This window comes from Phodopus roborovskii, unplaced genomic scaffold (genome assembly GCF_943737965.1).
Source record: "Phodopus roborovskii unplaced genomic scaffold, PHOROB, whole genome shotgun sequence".
In the NCBI taxonomy this organism is placed as follows: Eukaryota; Metazoa; Chordata; class Mammalia; order Rodentia; family Cricetidae; genus Phodopus; species Phodopus roborovskii.
In genome coordinates, this window is record NW_026126433.1 from 41,333,759 (window position 1) to 41,359,648 (window position 25,890).

The 25,890-nt window shown below is 38.9% G+C and overlaps 1 protein-coding gene across 2 annotated transcripts in view; it reads right to left on the reverse strand.

Annotated features, from left to right (window-relative positions):
* Positions 1-219: 219 nt before the first annotated feature.
* Atf6 (activating transcription factor 6) overlaps positions 220-25,890 on the reverse strand; it is a 150,099-nt gene continuing 124,428 nt past the window's right edge. Inside the window, exon 16 of one of the 2 annotated variants that reach the window (XM_051186226.1) lies at positions 220-1,302. In XM_051186226.1, coding sequence (XP_051042183.1) covers positions 1,094-1,302 — 209 coding nt within the window. In that variant the 3' untranslated portion in view covers positions 220-1,093. The remainder of the gene's footprint in view (positions 1,303-25,890) is intronic. The other variant, XM_051186225.1, reaches the window with a different exon arrangement.

Here is a 25,890-nt window from a genome sequence, read left to right on the forward strand (position 1 = left end):
TTTAGAGATGGTTTCTCTAAATAGTTTTGTCTGCCCTGGAACTTGGTATGTGGGCCAAGCTGATCTCAAAGCCTGTCCTGACTTCTAAGTGGTGCTAGGATTAAAGGTGTGTACCCAGCCATAGCTTTTCTCTCTTTTTCCTTTCTCTATCTCTTCTTCCTCCCTCCCTTCCTTTTCCCCCCTCATCTTTCCACTGGAGAAAGTGCAATATTTTGCCACAATATGGTACAGCCCTTCAGTAGGAATCCATGCTTGCCGTGGGCATTGTCAGTCTGTAAGGGAAAAAAAATGCTCTAGTCTTGCTTAAATCTGAAGTTGCCTCCAAATTGAGTCTGGTTTCACAGCCATGTCCTGGGCTGAGTGAGGATTTGCCATGAGAAGGAAGCATTTGCCCTGAGGTCCTTAAAGATCTGTGCTGATTAGTAAGGAGTTCCGAGAGTGAAAGGTAGTTGTGGCTCTCAGCATACACTGGCGCCATCTCAGCCCCCAATGTTTAAACACATATGTAAATGTAGCTACCACCTCTTCCTATACCCCACAACTGGCCTTCCCTTTCCTCCTCTCCAGTGTGTGGCTCACACTCTGAACCCACAACAGTATTTGTTCAGGGATGAACCACAAATCACAAGTAAAAATAAACTATCAACTAGGGATAATCCCATTACCCCAAACTCCAAACTGTTTTGACTCTTTGTGGGATGTTTTTGGCTGTTTGGATTTTTGAAATGTGTTTTCTCAAGTAAAACATTCAGAGTGGATTTGAAGTAGAGGGAAAGTCAATGGTTGGAAACCCTATGAGCATGTGTTCTAAAGCTTTAAATAAAAATCACTTTACTGTGCCAGGAAGTGAGGTGGACAAACCATCTGGAAGAAGATGACTGAGAACAAAACACAGCCAATAGGAAAGAACTGCTCTCCAGCACGTTCTGCACAGGTGGGTAGATGGTGAAAATCGGAGTGGTTTCTCGTTCTTTCTCTTTCCCTGAGTCTCAGTATGAGGCAGTTCTCCACTTGCCAGGGAGACAGAGCAGCACTCCTCACCAGCTCTTCGGGTTGGCCAGGCTCACCCTCTGCTTCCCAGCACAGGTGGGTACTACTGTAAGGACTCAGGAATGGTGCTGACAACATGGGTCGTCTCTGTGGCTGCTGGAGGGGAACCAAAGAAGGTGTTGGTTTGGTTCCTCTGATGATCTCGGAGATAAGGAGGAACGGAGGAGCTTTTGATGTGGAGGATCCTGGTGTCCATCACCTGGCAGTCAATCTGCATCATCACTTCATAGTCCTGCCCATTGATAACGTTATCTGCAGAGCAGACACAGGGTTAGACACAGTCAACGGGAAGTGAGCCGTCACTACACTTCAAGGGTGGCAGGAGCTTTATCAGTCTCTATGCAGAGCTATAGCTGGCCTAGCTGCCAGTATGCTCTTTCCTTTCCTAAGTCCCAGTTCTCCAAGGGTCTTCATTGATTCAGGAAGGGCGTGCCCTTCCCTCCTGTGGAGACCAGTACACAAGACAGCTAGCGAGGATGGAGAAAACACATCATCCTAACAAGGAAGACACAGGAAGGCCCTTATATCTTTCATTTCATGGCACTCCTTATTTTAAGAATTATTTACTTTTTGTCCTTTAGTTGTTCACTTGTACCTCCCCTGGAAAGGCTGCTGGACTACTCACAATATTTTCTCTACTATGCCTCAACCCTCAAATCACATTGTTTCTCATTCTTACTTTACTGGCCCTGTCCCCTCCCCATTTCACTATTTACATACTCATACCTTCAAGTCCAAAAAACAATAAACTACATATTCCCCAACAAGTACCCTAGCACCACTGTTGCTAAACCTAACTAGGAACACCAGTGATATTTACAGTGAGCATGACCCAAACTCCCAAGAATGCTGGGATGTCTTCAGAAGACCAAAACTAGGAACTAGAAATCCATGGGCAGAAGGAGGCAGTTAAAGCCTAAGGGCAGAGACTATTTACTCAATAAAATTATAGCAGAAAATATCCAAGCCCACAGAAGGAAATGAACATCCAAATACACAAGTATTTAGATTGCATCCATAGGCAACAATCAGGTAGATGAACACATGCTGCTGCTCAGCTCCTAATTTCCATTTTCCCAGTATAGAAGCCCATCCACGGAACAGCCCCATCCATTTAGTAAGTGTATCATCTACCTCTATTAAAGCCATCAAGAAACCTTCCACAGCCATGTGCAAAGGCCCATCTCCCAGGTAATTCTAGATTCTGTCAAGTTGACAACACTAACTGTTACAGATGTCTAAAGTGCAAAGTGAAGAAATATTAAAAGGTATGAGGGGAAAATGTTGATTCATACACAAATGAGACATTTCAGAATAACATCAGATTTCTTGTTGGCAACCATAAAAGCCAAGAATGCATGGAATGGTATACTTCAAACTCTAATCATAAATAACTGTCAAACAAGAACATTATACCAACAAGTTATTTCTTTACAGTTCCAGATAATCACAAACTAAGGCAATCAATGACAACCAAGCCAGCATTGCAGAAAACACTTACAGGGATACTACACAGAAAAAGGAGAAAGAGTCTTGTCCACGAAGGCAAAGGAGAGCTGAGAAGGAATTCATTATGAACAGCACAGGAAAACAGCAAATCCCTAATACTAACAGGAGGAAGAAGATAACTATCAGTAATTCAAAAAACCAGAAAAAAAAAAAAAAAAAAAAACAAAAAAAACAGCGTTTGTTGGTTGGTGCCAGAACAATCACCAAAACAACCAATGAAAATTGCAAGTCCTGGACCTGGAGAGTTGGCTCAGTGTTAAGAAAATGGCAAGTCCCTCTCTATAATAACCTTAAAAGCAATGACTTCAACAAACCATTGAAATAAAAAGATTGACTGGATGAAAAAACAAACTTCATTATTTCTTGTCTCTAAGAAACATAACTAGGAGGGCCCAGCACAATGATGAGCAGTACATGCTGGAAAGATAGGAGAGGAGAGAAGCTAGGTGGCTGGTACGCTACAAAGAGAGGTAGAACTGGAGGTGTGATGGTGGTGAGAAAGAGCCTGATGGGAGAGGCCTATGCTGCCACCTGAGGAGCCAGCAGTGGTGTGGGCAAGGGTTGACTACTGACGGTGTAGCAGAAACCAGAGGCCTTGGACCAGACCAATGACTCACTGCAATAAACATATGCAAGTAAAGCTGTTTGGGCAAAAGGATCTACTTTGTGACACACCGCAGCTTCAAATGCCACTATGATGAATGACAAAGTATGTGATGACAAAGTGGCACATGCACAGCGGAGATGCAATAGCTGTGACAGGTATGAGAGAAGTCTGTGGTTGACAGAGGAACAGGCCATTGCCTAGAGGGGCTGGCAAGATGTTTTTCTTGTTGTTTTGTTTCTTCAATTTTAATTTTTTATTTTCTTTTGGCAGGAAGGTTACAAAGGTGAATGGTGGCTATGGAAGGACTGGGAATTGAGTAGGATTAGGGTGCATGATGTGAAATTCACATAGAATCCATAAAAAAAAATGTTGTTTAAAAAAAAGAGATGGAAAACACCAAAGGAAGGAAGGAAGGAAGGAAGGAAGGAAGGAAGGAAGGAAGATAACTCACTGGCAAAATTATCCCAAACTAAGAGTCAAAGCATGGAATCAACCTTTCCAGCAAGTATCAACAGGCTGGCACAGCTGATAAAGTAGACGTCAAACAAAACCTAATCAGAAGAACAAGGCTAGGACATATGAACAAAGGGAACACATTTGAAGGTCATACACTAGGATAAAGATGATTTTATTTTAGGAATGCAAAGTTGGGCCAACATATGCAAATCAATAAATGTAACAGAACATGTAAATAGACTTAAAGACAGAAATGAATTAACCATTTCAATACACACAGAAAAGGCACCTCACAAAAGTTTTATATGTCTTCATGACAGAAGGAACATATAATATAAAGGCAATATAGAGCAACCCTACAGCCAGCTTTACATTAAACAAAGGAAGCATCATTTCCTCTAAAATCTGGAATGATACATGGGTGCTGTCTTTCTCCATTCATTCAATAGAATGCTCAAAGTCTTAGCAAGCGCACTAAGAAAAGAAATGAAAGGGACATAAACAGCAAAGTGAGAGCTCATATGACCCTATTTCAGGTGACCATTCTGTACATAAAAGATACTCAAGGTACAGTGAGGACTGACAAGACTCTGAGATCTGTGTTTTCAGCAAAGTAGTAGGATGCACAATCAATATGCCAAAACCACTAGTTTCCCTATATTCCAACAAATTAAGAATAATTATTCAATTCAAAATGGACTTAATTACAATAAGAAAATCCCTAGTAATAGGTCTAACCAAAAAGGTAAAAGGTCTTTACAATGAAAATTTTAAGGCACAAAAGAAACTAAAGAATATACTAGACAATAGACTTTCCATGTTCACTGATTAGCAGAATTTTATGAAAATGGCTATATTACCAAATATGGTCTACAGGTATACTATGATTAAAAAATTCAAACAACATTCTTTAAAGAACTAGAAAAAAATAAATTCATATGAAAACCACAAAGTAGCCTGAATAATTAAAATATTTCTAAGCAGAAGATAATGTTTGATATCATAGTATTTGACCTCATAGCATATACTGTCACAGACAAAAGTGGACCAGGACCACAGACCAATGGAACAGGATAGAGGACCCAGAAGTCAGCTCATGTAGCTACAGTCATCCTATTTTGACAAAGGTATTAAAAACACGCATTGGAAACAGGACAACCTTTTTGAAACCTTCTTCCGCATACAGAAAAATGAAATTTTATCCCCATATCTTAAGCAAACAAAAGGGTCAATTTAAAATGTAGCAAAGACCTTAATATAAAATATGACAAGTTGAAACTGCAAGAGGCAAAACACTTTAGGACAAGGACATAGGCAAGAACTTTCTGAAAGTATTCCAGCAGCATAAACATAATCCTAAGAATTGACAAACAGGATTATTTAAAATTGAAAAGCTCCCCCCACCCACCTTAGGGAGCCTGCAATGGTCATTATCACTTTCTGAGCTTCATCATGCTGCCCAAGGATAACAAGAAGAGGACTATTAGCTGACCAAAATTAGCCATAGAGGTTTTGCAGGACCAAGGACATTTAGAGAGACACAGGAAGCTGTAAGGAGGAGCTTAGAAAGATTCTTGGTCCTTTTGGATGGAGGAAGGAAAGAGAGAGGAAGTCACTATTCATTCTCCAATCATTCAGGTTCTTACCCCTTATCTGATTCCCAAGTCTTTACTAATAAAGAATAATTAGATAAATGCTTCACCTAATGTGGCTGCTGGAAACCAAACTCCAGTCCTCTGGAAAAGCAGCATGTGCTCTTAGCCACTGAGTCATCTCTGCAGCCTCTACTACCTTGAGTTTGAAATACTCAGATACGTACTATACTCCCTCCTTGCTTCCTAAAAGGATGAAAGTCTTATACTTCAGGGTCAGGGCGAAATTACTCCCTCATTTGTAATCCTGGGTGGTCATTTTCCAATGTGTAGTAAATGAAATGATGAGAGAATTATAAACAGATAATATTTCTCAATCCCAGCTGAAAAATCATGGCACTCCACCAGAAGTTCTGAGAACTTGGAAGATTGTTCAGGAGTCAACGTGGCATCTGATTTTGCATGTTCATCTGTGAATCTGGAGCTGTGTTTCTGGTATAGCCTAGCTCATACAATCTTTCTATTACAATCATACAAAGCCAAACTGCAATTTTTAAATGTGAATACTTTTTTTAAGTGGCAAAGAGCTCAGATTAAAAGCAAAATTCTTGTCCTGTCCCATTATCCTTTCTTTGAACTTTTACACTAAGGATGGCAAACATTTCAGAAGAAAGCCCAATGTTTGACATTTGATCTCCAGTCTCCACTGTTATGTTTGGGGAAAGTGAGCCATAAAGCTAGCCACACGGGAAGGTGGGACAGCTCAAGAATCTAGTCTGGGTGTTTTCAAAGGGGGCCTAATATGCACACTTCAGAGAGTCTCTATGTTCTCTAAAATTATACAAAAAGTTATGTTTATATGTTTTAGAAAATAGAGCCTTTTAGTTTCTTAAGGGGGTAAAATATTTAAAGACACAACCAGATAAATTCACTAACCTATTCAGTTTATAGCATATGATACATTCCTTATATTTTCAGTCCAAGAAAAACTATCCCTGTACCATAACAGGTTAAGTCATTGCCTAAAACATTCTCATTGTTTCCCCTGACAGCTCTTGTAAGTCTTTTGAGTTACAACCGAAGCCACTCTCCTCCTTTGCAGCCTAACCAGAGATGAAGAGCAGCTGGCTGCTGCTGTGAACTAACTCACCTCTTCTTTGAGGTCACTGTTATAGCACCTTAAAATCAATTTTCCAAGTCACGACTCCATGCAATGGCTTTCAAATTATTTCTTTATACAACTAAATTTTAATGTCTAGAAGTTAGCTAGTGTTTCACACTGAACTATTTTCCAGAAACCAGAAGATGGAAGAAAGACATTCTGTTAATGTATTTGGAATCATTTCATGTAGAACATGTGACCAAGTTCGGATTTCAAGGCGGCACACCAGCCATTTCCTTTTGGAAGCACAGTCACTGTGTGTGTGTCTGTGTATGAATGCACGCGCACACACACACACACACACACACACACACATACACACACACACACACACACTGCAGCACAGAACACATGTCAGAGACATGTAATATATATTACTAATTTTACTTTTTTTAAAAATTAATTCAGAATCCAGATGACAGTTTAAGATCAGGACTGGGATCTCTAATATAGTTTAAACCACCTGCAGAAGACATTACATTCATATACCTCCTGCAGTTTAAACTTGTAACTAGAGTTCTTTAATGCCTTAAGTATCAAAAGAAGATGAAAGACCTAGAAATACAAGCTCCGATGAAAAACTAACGCTGCAATTGGATTCCAAACCTAGCAGTCCCTAGCTATGGCTGCAATGGCATTGTTATCTTCAACCCATCTAGGAGGCTCACAGTGGGTCTGGTCTAGGTGGCTTTAAAATATATTCTGTTCTTCCCTTCTTCCTTCTGATGGGGACAAGTGCTAGGCCATGGTAACTAAGAGCAATGCTGGAAGACCATACCAGATCTAGACAGTAAGCAAAGGCAGTAGAATTGAGGAGACCCTTCTGCAAGACATGCCAGATACATTCTTGCAATGCTGGGACTGAATGCAGGGTTCTACCACTGAGCTATGCTGCCAGTCCTGGATACTCTGTGATATGTACTTAGGAATCTCAAAGTTCCCAACATCTTTAAACATCTTTAAAGACTAGAGACTACAGTAGCACTGGTCTGTTCTGGGAGATCTTATAAAATAATTGCTTGGGGTTTCACATAGCCTAATCAGACAGTAAACAAGGCAGTCTCACCATTACTGATGTTTAAACTGCTGCAACTAAAGGACAGCAGACACAGAGAGAGGCTCGTGGCGACTCTGTAAAACAAACAATCATCCTGCAGCCAGGCTGGCCTTAAACTCCAGGCAATTCTCTTGCCTCACCCATCCCAATGCTGAGATTGAAGTGAAGGTACTCTGGATTTATGCTTCTACTGATACATACATGGAAACCGCAACATTTTCAGAAATATCCACCTTGTGTGCTGGGACTTTTGAAGCATATAGAATGTGACAGAACACCAATCCAAGTCTGGTAGAACACATTAACCAAATATCTTACACTTAAAATCCATCAGGCAAATACAAGGAAAGGAGAAGAACGGCAGCAAGCATGAGCCCTGGAATGTGTTTCTGAATGTTCAGAGGGTCAGGCAGCCAGGAAAGGTGTCTCAACACTGAAGGTGGAAAATTCCAGGCAGCTTGTAAACACACAATAACTGTGAATTAAGCACAGTCTGCAAAGAGCTATTTGTTGAGAGACGACTAACACAAAAACCAGAATTCTGACCGTAAACAAAAATTTACATAGCTTAAATTTTGAAAGTGACAAGATCTGACTAGTGCTTTGTAAAGAAGTATATATAAAATAGGTTTATTTACTTGTTATTTATGTGTTTGAGTGTTTTCCCATGTGTCTGTGCACCATGTGTTGTACCTGGTGACTGCAGAACTGGAAGAAGGGTCTGGGATTTGTAGTTACAGATGGTTTGGAGCTGCCAATGCAGGCGCTAAGAACTGAACCTATGTCTTATGAAAGGGCAGCCAGTGCCCAAAATGGCTAAGACACCTCTCCATTGTCAAAGACAGATTTTCAACTAGAATTAGACACAAATCCCAATGAAGCAGTTTGTTCTGTGTGAATTTGTCTGATGCCAGGCTATGCTGCTGATAATCTGTACCTGAACCTGGAGACACAATAGATAACTTCAATGAAAACAAACTGGAAAACACAAGGGCCGAAGCACACTGAATAAAGACTAAAGACATGCTATAACGTCATCTGTCTGTGGTGGCTTCTCATTTCCATAAACTAATTGTACTATGCCAGTATCTCTCTTAATTGTGACACATGTCTGGTTTTGGGCACTTCAACATACCATACATTGCTGTATTCTTACTTCTGCTTAGGGGGAAACCCTTTTCTGCTATTTTGACCCACTCAGAGTCTCTACCTAGTCCAACTCTAATAATCCTTTAAGTCCCACTTTGAGTATCAACTTCTAAGAAACCTTCCATGAGAACTCCAATGCTGGTATTTATGTTAAGTAGAGAAAAGGAAGTTAGGCTTCTTTAAGGAATGGCTGACAAAAACTGGGAGTAAGGTAAAATGAAAGGGGATAAGGGTAGTAAGACCAGAAGCTCTCTCTCATCGAGTGGTAAGAATACTGATTGAGTAACTGTCACACTGCAGATGGTGACACAGACAGCGCTTCCAACATGACGTACCTGGAGATGTAAGAATACATGTAGGGACAGAGAGTCCCCAGAAACTGTCACAAATGCCCTTATCCAAAGAAAATTGAAAAGTTTCTCTGATGGGAATATTTTAGGATTGAAAGTGATCAAAGGCAGAGAAAAAGTTGAGGTGGGGTATTACATATTCATTTGTAACAAAACTAGGATTTATTAAATAGTGTGGGTTTTATGGACACTGGACAATGGGGATTTGGATAGGAGAGTTTTGTCCTGTTAGATTAAAAATGGCATCATAAGACATATGTGTGGGCCTAAAATATTGATCATATAAAATTCATTGGATCCTTGATACATTTAGTGGTCATGATAATTGAATGGTATTACTATGTGCAAGAATATCAAACAAACAAACAAAGCCTGATTGTTACTATATTAGTATAGGCTTCATTATTACATTTTAATATACAGCACTTTCATATGGGCTTAATATACATTAAATTTCTACATAAATTTAATATACATTAAATTTTATAACTGTGGGTGATTTGCTTAATAAATACTTAAATGTATAAAATATTGATCATCTAATTCCTATACAAACTTTTAAACCAGGTATAATTATGATTATTGCTGTTATTGTTCCAATTTATAAGATAAAGCAACTAAAACACAGATATCAAGTGCCCTACTACTCAGCTGGAAAATGACAAAATAGATCTTGACATAGACAGTGAGGCTACAGAAGCCATTCTTAAAGCTACTTATCAGGTTAGGAATACTTTTCTCCTGGAATTAGAAAAATCAAGAATTATTTATCATTAAAAAATTAGATCATTTTCAGTATTACTATCACCATCAGAGGACATCCTGATTAAACTGTATGGTGGGCACCCAGAACCAAAAACAGACAGCTCCAACATGCTTCGTTCAGGTGGTTCTTCTGATTATGTCAATCCACCCAGCCCCCTTAAAAAACTGTTGTTGTTTTTAAAGGTGAGTCTAATGTGTGAATAATGTGCCAATTCCTTCTCATACATTAACAGCTATACTAATGTTCAGAAGACCTTCACTGTAAAACCTAGACCCATAGATGAACTACCCAAAGGCAGATTACAGGTTAATCCCATGTGATCACAATGATGGGAAGAATGAAACTATAGCTCTTCCCTTTTTTGAATCTGTCTGAAAGTTTTGAGACAGGGTCTTTACAATGTAGCCTGGAACTCACTACATAGATGAGGCTACCCTGAAATTCTTAGAGATCTGCTTGTCTTGGCCTCCTAAATACTGGGATTAAAGCCATATTCCGCCATGCCTAGCCTCCTTTACTTGCATTAAAAAATAAATAAATAAAATAAAAAATCAAGTGGGAATTACATATTCTTTCCAGAATGTCTGTCCACTGTGTTGGGCAGGCTCAGCTTCACAAGATTACTGATAAAGAATTCCAACCATAGTATAGTCTTAAAAGATAATGAGGCCTAGTAAGATCAATTATTCTCAGCTTAACAAAAGCCCTGGCACATTTTTTAACCATGAAGTGGAACCACAACATGTTTTGGGCTCCTTTTCTCCTTGACACTTGAGGATCTGCCATTATCATGAAATGACACAGTTAAACAGCCTCCTTCAGAGGAGACAGCTGTCACTAGTGGGCTCCTTCATCATGGAAGGCAGCAATACTTGAGTCAGAAATTCAGGAAATACTTGCAAAAAAAAAAAAAAAAGGCAAAAGACACTAGATACTGTCTTTACATTTAGATATGAGTCCGTTTCAGTAGTGGTAAGACAATTAGTTTTGCTGTGGTTATGTGAAGAGAAATTAACCCAAACACAGCCCTACAAGTCATGGCCTGTACAAAAAGAAAGTAAGGAAAACAGTGAAAGGAACTCCGAGCAGGATTTAGAAGGCCAAAACTATCCTGGAAAAATGTTAGCTGGAGACTGGGTGACTGCAGGGGTAAAGACTACGCAGTGATTTGGTCAGCCGTGAAGGAGTAAAATTCTGAGAGGACTAAGAAACTTTAAAAATTATATATATATATATATATGTGTGTGTGTGTGTGTGTGTGTGTGTGTGTGTGTGTGTGTATACACATATATGTACACACACATATATGTACATATATGTGTGTATGTATGTGTGTGTATGTGTGTGTATGTATAATTACATATATATGAGTGTTTGCACAATATGGTTCAGAAAAAAAATCTTCCAAAAGTAGAAACACCTGTGAAACAGCTATTAAAAATTAATGGAACTGATGTGATAGTACAATTTTAGATAATCTAAAAAATTTAATTTTCTTACAAACAGAAATATACAGAAAGCAAAGGTTTTATTGTTTTCCATGAAAAATGGCATGTCTCTTTGCCTTCCACACCTGGCTAGGTACATAGCATCTTGGAACATACAATTTTGGGAGATGGAAGTTAGCAAGCTCCTGAAGTTTCTCAGAAACATCTTGGTGGGCTTAATTTCACAGAGACAATGTCCTAGGAGGAATAAGTCAGGTCCCTGGGGACAGGTATTTCTGTCACTGCTGAATCATTACTGTACACAGAAGAGATTTACTTAGGACCATTTGTTGGAATAGATGGATGTGTAGAAATAACCCCAAAGGAAGCTGACTTAAAGAGGGTGCAGGTTGAAATGAATATTTAGAGAAGTGTGCTAAGTAAAAATGAAGGCCACTTCATACATATATATATATATATATATATATATATATATATATATATGAGATTCAGTTTTTGTATATGTATACATGTGCATATCATGTACGTTTGTGTATGTGTATACATGTGTGTGAACAGTTGTACATGCTTGCATATGCTCATGCATATGGGGGACAGAGGACAAACTCAGGTACTGTTCCTCAGGAACTGTCTACCTTTGTTTTTGAGACAGGATCTCTCACTGGCCAAGCTTGCCAAGCAGGCTAGATTAGCTGTTCAAGGAGCCTTAGGCATCCTTCCTGTATCCACTCACCTACATGTGCATGCACCATCATCCTCAACTTTTTAAGATGTGTGTTCTGAGGATATGACATAGGTCTTCATATTGAATGGCAAGCATTTTTTGAGTGGACTATTTTTTAACTCCAGTTTTTAATTGGACGATTCCTCTCTTGAGCAGAAGTATGGTTAAGAATGGGGAGAGGCCAGTTTTACAAATCAATCTCTGTAATATTATTTGTATTCTGAATCTTTTTTTTTTTTTTTTCCTATTGGCATGTCAAAAGTCCCCAACCTGAATTAAGTGTGAACATGCTTTAAAAGTTCAGGACCTCTGAGTACCCAAATGTGTTTACTTCCCTCAGCTCTTTACAACAAATGGACAACTTTACAAGAACCAAGCTAATGGGTCTTCAGAAAGATGTCTGGGTTTCTATGTTGTGGAATACTTGATCACACTGTAACACTCAGAGACTGTGTTAACAAAGTTAACTTTGAGTCAGGGGACAGAGGCAGAGGCTAGCTGACCGGAATTAGCCACAGTGAAGCCACGAGTAGGGATGGAAAGATGCACAGGAAGGAGTAGGGAGGGACTTAGAGATTTCTAGGTCTCTTGGATCTAGGAAGTGTGGAGAGAAGGACAATGGTCGCTCCTCCGAAGTTTCTTTTTTACCCCAATATCTGACTCCTGAGTCTTTACTGATAACAGAACAATTTAGATAAATTCTTCACTATGTCCATTATTGTTTTGCAGCATGTTTCTCTTCTTGCAAGCAAGTCTTACTAACAAAAGGCAAGGCAAGCTGGATATGTGCCTGTAATTCTAGCACCTCAGAGGTTGAGACTAGACAGTCAAGAGTTTCAGGCCAGTGTGAACTGCATATTGAGTCCTTATTTTAAAAAAAACAATCAAAGCAACAATAATCAGTAAATCCAAATAACATGCCCAGATCTGAGATGACTAATCAAGTCACCCAATCCCATTCTTAGTTAAAATATAGATAAGTACTAAGTCACTCAAGACTGATGGGAGATGTCATTCTGTAAATATGTTTCTCATATTGGCTAACGAATAAAGCACTGTTGGCCAATAGGAAAGCAAGATAGGTGAGACTAGGAGACAAGGAGGAAGGAAGAAGTAGAAAGGAGGAGTCAAGATGGAGAGGCTGGGGAGACGAGACACCTGCCCCATTCCCCGATTCCCCGGTAAGATGAGACCACATGGAAATACATAGATCAACAGAAATGGGCTAATACTTAAGACAGAGCTAGCCGATAAGAAACTAGTACCTGGCCAACAACATTTTATCAAATACAGTGTCTCTGTATGTTAATTGGGGCTGGTGCAGTGGGGCCAGACAGGCAGTGGGAGGAAAAACATACTCCTTACACAAGACTGTTCTTTAAGCATTTTAAAAACACTGTATATATCTTGTATAACATGCAGGGTTTTGTTTGGCTGTTTGCTTAATCTTCAAACTTATCAGCTAATATAGGTAACCCTTTCGGGCAAAGAAATAGCTGGTGAATATTTTAGTCTGACCACTGGCTGAAGCACACTCTGGCATTTCCAACATTCACTCCTGCAGATAAAATAATCAGAAAACACTCATCCTAGAAAAGAATGGAAAAAGGAAGTTCCCCTTTTCTGTTACTGGAAACCAGCCTAACAAAGCACTAAGGAAGCAGTCCCCAAGGTACTCAGGTAAGTCCTGGAGGCCACTGACAGAAGCTAGAAAAGGTCACTATTTTGATACCCCATACCAAAAAATAAGGAACACTCTGGCTACTAACCTTCTCTTAGACTCTCAAATAAATGATTTTGGATTATATTTTTGATCTCCATAAAATAAAATAAATTAGAAAATACTATCCCATTTCTATGAATCTTGATACACACTGTGTAAATTATAAAAAGCCTTATAACAATGTTGCTTCCTTAAGATAATTTGTTTCTGAGTTATTACAAATTGGCATATGGCCACATCTCTTGATGTGGAACTGGTTTCATTCTTAGAGTCCCCAAGAACTCTTTTTCTTAGCAGGTTGGGCAGCCTCTCTCCTTTCTGTAATTGGGGGTTCCTTTGAGCCTCTTCTTTTCAGCTTTTGTAGAATTCAACTTGGGCAAGTAACTTGCTAGTGTACAATGTGGTACTTGCTCATTCACAATATCTACCCAACCCTGGCTGGCCTTCAGTAAGAATTCTGCTGAGTCTGTCTAGCAAGAATCCCTCTTAGATCTCATATTTCTTCTTGAGAATTTTCCACTTACTGATGCATCCTGGATATTCTTCTCCTAGGCTCTGAGTTCCTAATCCCCTTTCCCCTGCAAGACCTTCTTATTATGGTCCCTAGACCTATTGCCACCACCATCATTGAATAAAGTCTGCCTTACAGGGTGGCAGGAATGACATTTTCTTTAACAATATTAGTTGCTGCTATCTGTCCTATTTCTTAAAAAAAAAAAAAAAAAAAAAAAAAAAAAAAAAAAAAAGGAAACAGTAATGCTCATGAGACTAAATCTAAATCTTGGTTTGTATCACTGTTGGCAAGAATCCAGGCAGCATTTTAGAAAATTAAAAGGAAGTTATAAAATACTCTGATTGGTAGATGGCATGTCTGATCTCCTGAGGAAAAGTAAGAAAGAGGGGGAGATGATAAAGTCCAATGTAGAGAAATCTCCTGCTCTTACCTGTTTTATAAATGTCATGAACAGGAATCAAAGAATTTTGATTGGATTTTTAGAACAAGAGCAGCTATATAGTAAGTTATATATGGAATAAAAAATGGGCATAATTAAGAAAATGTAACATTCAGCCATGACAAACATGGCTGAAAAACAGAAACTGGGTCTGCTCCATCCACCTAGGTCCTTGTAGAATGTATTCCAAACACAGTCTGAGAAGAGCTGCAAGGCCAGATTCCCAGAGATTCCTGGCGGTAACTATGGGGCTCACACCATTAAGATTTCTTTTTTAAAATCAAGAGTGTCGTTTGAATTTCTGAACCCCATAAAGGTTCCTTGTGCCTGCTGACAGGACACCTCCTAATTGAGCTCATTAATTCAACAAAAACCTGTCCTTCCTAGAAGCCAGACAGCTGTCTCCCAAGAGTATTAACATCAAGTTTAAAATAAATGCAGATCCTCCTCATGCTGCACATTTACTCTAACCTGTTAGCAGCTGCACGTGTTAGATCAGGGAACTTGTGGCACCTTACATAAAAATATACAGTGGCATAGCTGGAGAGATGGCTTAGGGATCAAGTGCATTGGCTGCTCTTATAGAAGTCCCGGGTTTGATTCCCAGAATCCATACAACAGCTAACAATAGTCTGTAACTCCAGTTTCAGGAGATCCAATACCCTCTTCTAACTTCCTTGGATACCAGGCACACATGTGGTACACATACATATACTAAGGCAAAATACTTTACGAATAAATCTTTAAAAAACCCCAAAAAACTAAAAACTAAAAAAACAGGTAATGTGCTCATAAAGGCAGGATGTTGGACTCAGCATATCAGAATAGAATTAGAGTAAACTGTTTTCAGCTAAAATACCTAGTCAATGTATCAATTATCAATCCACATTTATGCATGTAACAAAGATTTGCTCTAAATATTATATAACAGTTACTATCTTCATGTAATGGTTTTAGGAAGAATGGGATATGAAAAACTGCAGAAGACTATAACAGCATGCTTATATCTAACAGAAATTTTTAAACTTATTTTTAGGATTCTATTTATTGCTATTTTATGGGATAATTACACATATTATAATGAAAAGTCTATCTAGAATAAACAGAGAAAGAATGGGGTGGCATTTTGGAAAAAGTAAGGTTTACTAGGTTCAAACATATTCTCTAGTACAGTGACAAGAATAATGGCTACAATAAATTAAAGACATTTCTGTCCAAACAAATTCACGGAGCTGCCTTGAACCCATGTGCACATATATAAAAGTGTTTAAAAGATTAATTCCTTCTGGATCTAATGGAAATAGAGTAAGACAAGGGTGACCAAAAGTATTGGCATTTTATTTTCTACTTTCTCAGACTTGTTCTACATTGTCTCAGCTGCAGGCTCACTATGTCTTAAGACACTGTAAAGTAGTTCAAAAAGAAAGAGAATTGCAATCTTTATTCAAGCTATGGACATAGCAGCACATATTCAGAAACAAGCTTTTAAAGCTGCCTCTTTCTCAGAAGGATAACAATCTCTAAGGAACTGCATTTTATTCTCTCTCAAAGAGAATTCTGACAAAGAAATTAACCAGACTGAGACAACGTCAAACATTGCATTTAACCTTATTTGCCAAAATTTGTGCAGAGTTGGACAGCCAATGGCCTGGCTTAAAGGTGTATGTTCTTAATTGGAAGTGGCAAGGGGTGCAGGGCCATGCTGTAGACATACTTCCTTTCCTGATCCAGGCAGGCCAGTTACTGCCTGAGTTTCCTGGCTTGCTTTGTGGCTTGTCTAGCCTGCGGGTAACCCAGAGGAAGCAGCACCTGGAGTTTCCTCTTGGCAGAGCTTGATGCATGAAGCTCAGACACCTTCAGTATAAAACAACAGAGGGATTAAAAAGAAAAGAAAAAAAAAAAAAAGCCTACATTTTGTACAATTAGAATGAAGGGAAGAATCAAACACATGGCAATTAAGTGAAGTTATAGAAATATCCATATCCAGCTACAGACTAGCTTATACACACAGAATTAAGTAAATTATAAAGATTATTTTGTGCACTTTTGTGATGATTAAATTCAAGTTAGAGTTGTGCCAGTCTTAGAGATGACATTCTTTCCCATTTTAGAGCTTAGGAATCTGAGGCCTAGAGATTCTTAGGTAAAGTTCTATAATTTATTCTCATTATTACTGATTCTTGGAGACAGTCCAAAGGAGGGCTGGCCTCCATCCTCCATAGGATAGTAACTGAGGAACAATTGCTTAAGGTGCAAATTACTTAAAAAGTATTCACAATTAACTGGGTTTTATTTATATCACCACTTAGAACTTATTCTGGATCATAGCTTACTAAGACTCCAAACTGAAGAAATATGTAGACCAGAGGACTAAGGGTACTGAACTCAAAACACTTTCAGGACACAGCATTTTAAGGAAAAGCCTCTTTGATCTTCAACTTTCTAGTCTATTTTCATTCAGAAAATATTTTCTGAGTCACTATTGGGCCAAATCTGGTCTAGCTGTTTGAACTGAAAGGGAAAAAAAAACCCTGCAAAGGTTTCCTCGCACAGACTTTACATTCTAACTGTGAGGCACAAGTAGACAAAAAATAAGAGAAGTAAATAGTATTTTGAAAATGATGGAAGACTAGGAAGGCATGAAATGGAAACGAAACTGTACAGGCTACCACGGAAGCACAGAAAGTCATCTGGGGTAGGCCACTGAGAGGAGTTTCTTGATTCAGGGTCTACAGAACTGAGAAAGGCAACCAAGAAAGTCTGGGGAAAGATCATTGCAGGAGGTGAGAAATGCCAACACAAAGGCTCTGAGGATCTGAGTAATAAGGAGACCAGCACAGCTAGGGCAAGGTATAAGGAGACAAGGCCACAGGGGACCCGCTTCCTTCTTGATCACCCAGATTGAGTTCTTTACTTAGATGAGATGAGATGCAAAGGGAAGGTTATGAGCATGGGATCAGGCTATAGCCTATGATGTCACTCTGACTAACAGCTTATTTATTTCAAGGCACAGGAGAGCAAGTTACATTTGCACAGTTCTTATTAAGGACTAACTATGATGCTATTTGTGGAATGTTTTCAGATTGTGGAAAGATATAAAATGTGAGGACTTTTACCATGTAGAGTTGAATTGGCAGAGTGGAAATGTCAGGCTTTACAACAGTCATAGACCTGAAGGCCAGCTCTTCTAATTATTAGCTAGCAAGTTTCTGTAACATTATCTGTAACCAAGAAAGTAATACCTAACCATATTTCAAGAATTAATTATGACAAGCACCTATCACAGGAAGCAACACACTTTTCAATACAGCAAGGAATGAAAGGCACCTCTGCATTCCAGAACACAGGCAATGTCTCAGAGCACCAGTAATCCTGGGGTCTTGCCTGCCCTTCTACTATCTACATCATGGTCTTACAGAGAGGAAGTTGATGCACTGTCCACTGGGGGCAATCTGAGGGTTGAGGAGTGAATACTTGCAATATCACTGTACAAAAAGAAAGACTGCAGTGTTCCTACTGTTCATACAAGTGTGACTGCAGGGTTCCTACTGATCACACAAGTGTGACTGCAGGGTTCCTAACGTTCATGCAAATGTGACTGAAACTGATGTTAAGACAATTAAAAAAAAAAAAAATTCAGGGGAGTGGCTGCATTGGAAGCCAGCAGACTTACCTATTTATTCAGAAAACAGTATCCAGAAGTCTCCCCCCCCCCAACTCCCCTTGTTCAATCACAGATAAGGGAGGAGGAGATGAGGAGAAGAGGACGCAGTGGCTGAGGCGGAGGGCAAACAGGAGGTAGGAAAGAGCAGGGAGGAGGAAGCTCCTTGTAACAGCAGATTTCTATCACACAGTAGAAACATTTTCAGAGAAGAAACAATGACAAGCTTTAAAATTCTTAATGATGACTTTAAAAGTCATCATTAAGTGTTACAAAAACACTAAAAATGTGGGCAAGTTTCCTATCTCTCTTCATTTTTAAGGCAAATTTGCCCAATCAGCTTCTTGTAACTTGGTCTTTTGTTTTGACCTGAATCCTTGACATGGTTTTCTGGGCTTCTTCAGTGAAAACCTTGGCGCCCTTCCTGTTAAGCAACTGGATCCACAGAGTGGTTTATATGGGTTATGGTTAGTCTCACACAAGTTAAGCTTACTTTCTTAAGCCTAAAAACTGGATTGGTTTATGACTTAGAAAGTGTAGACCATAAATTTCTTCAGAGGGCCTCCTTTTCTTGAGATTAAAACAAACAAACAAACAAACAAACAAAACAATGACAAAAAAGAAAAAAAAAAAAAAACATCCAAAACTTTAAAGCAGAGAAGAACTAAGGAAACCTAACTTCTTCCCCAGATCAGCAGTGATATTTTTACTTTCATACTATTTGCTCATCCCATCAAAACCCCTCTAAACACACAAAGCTACCTTAGCCTGCAGCTGGGCATCACCAACCCTAAACAACCAAAGTACAGTCACCACTAGGGAGTTGCACTAATAGATATTACACAATCTTTAAAAAGCTAAAAATATGCTTAATTTACCTTAATTTTAAAAGCAGAGACTGAAATTTCCAATTTAATATAACTCAGCATATTCATTTAATAGGGTCTTATAAATGAGTTCCCCCCCCCCAGATTTTTAAGGCAACAGGTATGTTCTTCCAATGAAAGTTTGTTCCTATGATCAATATGATTCAATTACATAAATATTTATACAGCAGCTGTTATGTGCTAGGGAGTGTGCTGGGTGTTGGAGAAACAGAGATGAGTAAGACCTGGCCCCCAATCAAAGCATTTGACATCTAGTAAAAACAGCAGCTATGTAAACATATATAACAGGGTCTCAGTGTGAGATGGGTAGGTATATGGTGCAGTGAGAACAAGGAGGCAGGGTGCCTACCCAGACAGGAGTGGGTAGAAAGCTGACAAGAAAGGCTTCCTGAGGAGATACATTTGAGTTAGACTTTGAAGGATTCTTTTGAGCTAGGGAAATTCTGGAGTAGGAAGCATGAGGAAATACATCAAGTCTGGGATGACACTGTGCAAGGTGCTGCTGAAGGAAAGTGTGAGGTGGGACAGGAGCAGATGAGGCAAGGAAGGGAGAAGAGGTGTCCCAGAGCTTGGGATGAATCCTAGGGGACGTGGGGACCCACTGAAGAGCCCCAAAGCAGTGGGACACGGGATTAGAAGTGGAATTTATTGGAACAGGATGTTCTGGTGGTAATGTGGGGATGGTAGCAACAATGAAGAGAAGACTCAGTCCTACACTTTCCATGTTCTATGTCGTTTCCTCAGGAGCTAAGGGTTCTGCTGACTCATATCTACCAGTTAAGATAGAAAAGAATAATTCTTTCTCAGAAGTCCAGTGTATAAAGTATACCCCACTTGATGTGTGCGGCACACTGTTAGCAGCTTCAGTTCATCTCTGAAAAATGCCTAATGTAAAAGCAGAATATTTCAATCAGACTCTTAGGCCAATAGTGATTTTGGGGGCAACACAATGATACAGCCTACTGCAGAAATTTTCAGAAATAGGCTATTCAGAAGGGTTCTGGAGAAATAAAGGATTAGGAAGGGATTACTGAAGAATTTGCTACATTTCCTACATTGCTTCCAATTTGTATGCTACTTTTTATTGGGACTAACTTTGGTTACACTGCTGAAAAACAGACATACATACTTCTGTGGTTATGTATGCTCAGAAATTAGCACAACTAAACATACAAAAGCAATAAAATATGAAAAAGAAACATGATGGTTTAGAGTAATAATGGGTGGTAAAGGTTATAAAATCAGGAAAGGAAGCAACACACACTATTCATTTAATCCTTAAATCAGCCTTTATAACTGTGGATGATGATGGTGCACAGTTTTAATCACAGCACTTGTGAGGCTGAGAGCCATGGATCTCTGAGTTCAAGGCTACCCTGGTCTACATAGTGAATCCAGGTCAGCCAGGGCTACACAGCAAGATCCTGTCTCAACAACAACAAAATAAAGTTGGACATTATCAAAAAAACAACAACAAGCAAACCGGAGCAAATCCTTATGAGCCCCCTTATTACTATATCGCAAATCTAAGTATTAGGTGTTTATATTAATTTCCTCAAACACACAGCTATGAAGTGGCACAGTCAAATTTGAACTCAGGTCAGAGCTTGTCATGAGAAAATATCAGATTTGTGATATAATAATGAGGGGACTACAGTATCACACAAGGAGCTATAAACCATTATGCTTCTTTCTCATAACAAATATGCTATTTGGGTGAGGAATCTTCCTGGGAGTGGTTAGTGCAGAGTGCTGCTCCACTCAGATTATGTGGGAGCTGGCTATGACTCTTTCTTAGGAAAACTTGGGTTACTGTAGGAACCAGGCTTAGGGTCCCCAGTGGTAGAATGACTTCACTCCTTAGATTACAACACAACAAAACATGATGTCATGAAATATGTGTTCTTTACATAAGCTTGTAGAACATATGCAGGGAGAGGGATGCTGAACTTAAGAACAAACAGATGAGCAATGAACAGACAGATTAGAAACAGAGACACCCAATTCTTACTATAGGAGAAACTAACGCTTGACTCTTGTGCTTGCAAGCATCGCAGGACATTATGGTGGGCGTTAGTCATGTATTTTCTTTAAAGGGACTTTGGGAAAGTATGTGTTGCAGTCAATATAAGCTTTGCTAGAAAAGGGAAAGTCTATGAGCCATAGGAACCACAGGACTCAAAAACAACAGCACACAGATCTATGCTGCTTTTGAGTCCCCACATCAGTGGCTTTGTTCCTGGTAAAGAACTTCCTGCTCCCTCCTTGACCAGCTGCCACTTGCCTTCCATCCCCACTCCTGTCTCCAGCACTGATGACAGATCCCAGAACTCATGTACAGTAGGACTCCTTGCCTCCTGTTTTAAATTTTAAGACAGGGTCTTGTTTTGTTGCTTAGACCTTGAATTTGTAATCTTCCTATATTAGCCTTCCATGTAACAGGAATGCAGGTGCATACTACTGGCTAGCACTTCTTGTTCCTATCAAAGTTTCCATTAGGCTCTGTGAAGAGGATCTATGTAAGGAACATGGAGGAAGGTAGGAACACTTATTGCAGTTATAAACCTGGGGCAAGGCCCCGCTGGTGATGGGCAGGGGGTATTATGCTGTTTCCTCTGGCCAGCATTCATGCTGGGTTTAAAGGCCCAGGTAGCTAGCCTACTAGAGTTGATGCAGCTTCCAGGGAGACCTCATGTAAAAGAAAAGCACCTGCTTGGATGAGTTTTGCTCACATTAAAAGAACATGTAGGTGGCTTCAAACATTGTTGACCATTTTTCCAGAGCAAAGTGTTGTATTTACAATAGCTGAAGATTACAGGGCCACCAGCAGGTACCTGCCAGACTATCTCTGCTTCATTTCTAACTATTGCCTTGTACATGGTTTCACTGTTTAATATGGCTCTTTACCAGTTATACTGACATTAGGAGTCATGCTACTCCTAAACAAAGTGGACTCCTCCTCCTCCATAACAACCTCACAAATTTTACAAAGACCACAGAGGGCCTGTCAGGAAGTCTCTGAATAAAAATGGGTCCAAATCAAATTTTTTACCAAGTTTCTTTTTTTAAAAACTGCACTTGTTAATTTTCTCTTTATCTGGCATTTACTTTCACAGTAGGACTAACTAAATCAAACTGGAGAAAAACAAATTCATTAGTTTAGTAGATTGAAAGACTGTGTTCCAGGTTGACTTACCCACAGTATCTTTTTGGTTCCTGAGACATTCTCAGCATAAACACGTGAATACAACATACATGTGAGGGAAAGTCTCATATATATTCCAGAAAACATGAACTCAGAACGCAATACCAATGCCTAAGCACAGAGTAGGCTACAGGGACAAGCAGGGGAGCAAGGCAACATCAGAGTAGCAGTGTGTGCTGACATGAACCCCGAAAGACCCATGAAATTTCTCTACCTAAAGATAGAAGCAGGGGGAAAATGGGGAAGGTTATAAATCTCACTGAAAATGCAATGACGGACAGTTAGGTAAACAGACTAATAGCAGATGTTTTCCAGTTTAGTTCTTAGAGAAGTATCTCTCCTCTCCTAAATAAGGAGGATTCCAAAGAGGTACTACTCTCCTTCATCAGCAAAGACGTGTTGAGGTACATTCATGACAGAAACATTTCTCATGAGCAAGTCTCCAAGGCACAATAAAATGGATAAGACAATATGCAAATAGTTGAACAGGTCCTTTAAAATGAGATTAATTGGATACATGAACATTATACATGAGTTTATGTAGATATTGGGGTTTATATATTTTTTCATCCTGGTATCTCTCAGCTATTAACACAATAATAAGAACTTTAGGATTGTGACTTGAATTAACTCTCTACAAAGCTATTTACTGATTAACTATATACAGGATGGGACTCCCTGGAGTAAATGGAGAAGGTAGCACTAACAAGCTTAGCCCAACTGTTAGGAGGCTTAAAAATAAAAAAAATTAACCATCCTTAGAAAGGGTGGACAGGGGATTTATTATGTTAATGTAGACAAAAAATGTGAGGAGACAGACTCTTTCTCTCTACTACTAAATGTCATGTTATATTTGAATACAGAACTGGTTTATGGAAATGACTAATGGCTACTTTTGGAAAATGTTTTCTAAAAGGGAGCTTTGTATGTTTAAATGCCAAGGAAAAGTAAACAAACTCTGAAACTGATGTCTCCTAAATTCAGATGGAATGAATTTATACAAAGGTCTTTAATTAGATAAACTTAAAATCCCAAAAAAGCTGTACTTTATGGTCTTCCTATTTCTTCATACTTTAACACAGCCGTGAAAACAGCTCTTCTGGTTTATCATAAAAGATGCAAGAAACTAGTCTGTGAGCAAGTCTTATTATGACCTGAAATGCTTCCTCTTTGTTGCCCATCATGGATGATGAGATCACAACACAGCACCTGCTGCTCTGCAATTATAGTAACAAATTGGCATTTAGTTTTACTGTCTTCACTCACTTACACTGATTGGTCTACAGAACACTGGTTGCAATGGACCATTAAGTCCAATTATGATCATTTGAAACTTCTCAGTTACCTTAATAGTTAAGTATGGCTAATGCCTATTTTGTATAGTCTCTGTGAGAACCAAATACAAACTATATGCCAACCAACATAGAAAAATATATAACGTACATAGTGGGTGCTCAAAAATGGTGATTTGAACCTAAGCTTAAAATTCTAAACTATTAAAGCTCTATGAAAACATCAACACTGGTCCTTGCTGTGGCTTAGGTATCCAAGTAACTGGGCCTTCAGTAAAGAATTGCTATCAATAATACCCTATATCTTACCATTTTGCCTGTCACCTCAAGGTGCAGTCCAGCTGTAATGACTTTGCAGATAATGGTAAAAAAATCATGGCTGATGATTACATTTGTCACTTAGCTACAGTGCTTTATCCTGGGATCTAGAAGGATGTGTTCTAGTCTCTGCTATGTAAGTATTTGGGTTGGATCAGCTATTTATCTCCTACCATCTTTTTATTTTTTCCTTATCTATATCAAGAAGCTGTTTGTTTTAGACTATGTTTCCCAACTCTAAGACTCTATGATGGCTGTGTGTCCTGTTTCCCAGTGAAGTTACTAACTCTGAAGCATGAACCATGCTGAACTGCAATCACTTTACACTAAAAACACATATAGAGAAAAATTATTCTATTTTATGGCACCAAACTAAGCAATAGTTGCAAAGGAACTTAACAATTACACTGAGGTCTTCACTATCTTAATTCTTAGTCAAGTAAATGTTTTATTTATTTATTCTAGGTAAGAGGAAACTGGAAGAAATGAGTAATAGAATAGTTTCCTATGTGAATTATTCTGTCCTTTTATCTCCATAAAACATCAAAATATCTCAGACTTAAGAAGTGTGGTTGGTCTAGGTAACCAAAAGCATACAGGACAAATGACATTATGTGACTTTGGAGGCTAAATTTGTAAGGCGGTGGTTTCCATTCTGGGAGACTTCACTTGCTTACTTTCTCATTCTCATGGATCAGTTGCTCTGAGGGAAACAATGTAATAAGCAGCCCCAGGGAGAGAAAACAGCCTTGTAGGTGCACTTAGAAGCACACCATTTAGATCCCACATGTCTTTAGGCACAGATAATATCTGAACTGCAAGCTCAAAAGACACCCGGAGCTAGAACCATCCTAAGCTCCCTGACCCTCAGAAACAGTGTGAGGTAAGGTTTCCTCTTTTAAACTGCTAGGTTTAGGGGCAACTTGTTATTTAGGAAATAGATAACTAATATGCATAAATAATGTTTTTATTGAAATGACATATTCATCCTTTTTTTTTGTTTTATTTTTTTTTGTTTGTTTGCTTTGTTTTTGCCTGGATAATAACTTCTCAATTGTGGCATATGTGTATATGTATATGTATATGTATAAATACATACATACATATATATTTTTTTTATTAAAAAACCACCATCCTTTATAAACTTTTACCCTACTGTCAGGGAGTTGTTGTTGTTGTTGTTTTTTTTTAAGTATTATTAAAGTTTGTTCTTTGTCAGTCTCAAACATGTATAGAATGCCTTATGATTATTCTCTTCCCTCATCCTCCCATTCCTAGCAATATCCCCAACAGTTCTTTTCCTAGATTCAAGATTTTCAGTTTTAGTTTTGACCCATTTAGTTTAATCAAGGACATCTGTGTGACCACTGGATTAGAACTATCCATTAGGTCATCAGTGGGCATCCATCTAAAGGTAATGCCCTCCGCTCCCTGAATCTACCAGTGGTAAATAGCTCAGTAGTGAGGTATGGGGCTCTGAGCCTCTCCCCCAACCCATTCTTGTATAGACATGGTGCAGGCATCCACAGCTGCTGTGAGTTCATGGCTGCAAAGGCTGCATCCCACCCACCCAGAAATCAGCATTTTGCAGCCTTCTCCCCATCTGTCAGCCTTTGCATCCTTCCCAGCCCCTCTTCTATGTTTTCTGTATACCCTCCTGTGCATCCACGAGCTTTACAGAAATCTGAACCACACTGGTTTAGCCTCTTCCCTGTTCAAAATATTTAGTATCTTCTCATATTCACGGGATTAATCAAAACCCATATATCTCATAGACAAGGACTTGATGAACTGGCTTCTACTAGTCTGCTTGGTTTACATTAAGCTTATTTTAATTTTCCAAAAAGGCAAAAGCCTTTTCTTTCTCTGATATCCCTACCTATTCTGTTCTTATGCCTAGAATGCCTCATTCACGATTCAGTAGAAGGATCATTGTGTTTGTATATTTAATTAATTATATATTTTTCTTAGAAAACAAGAG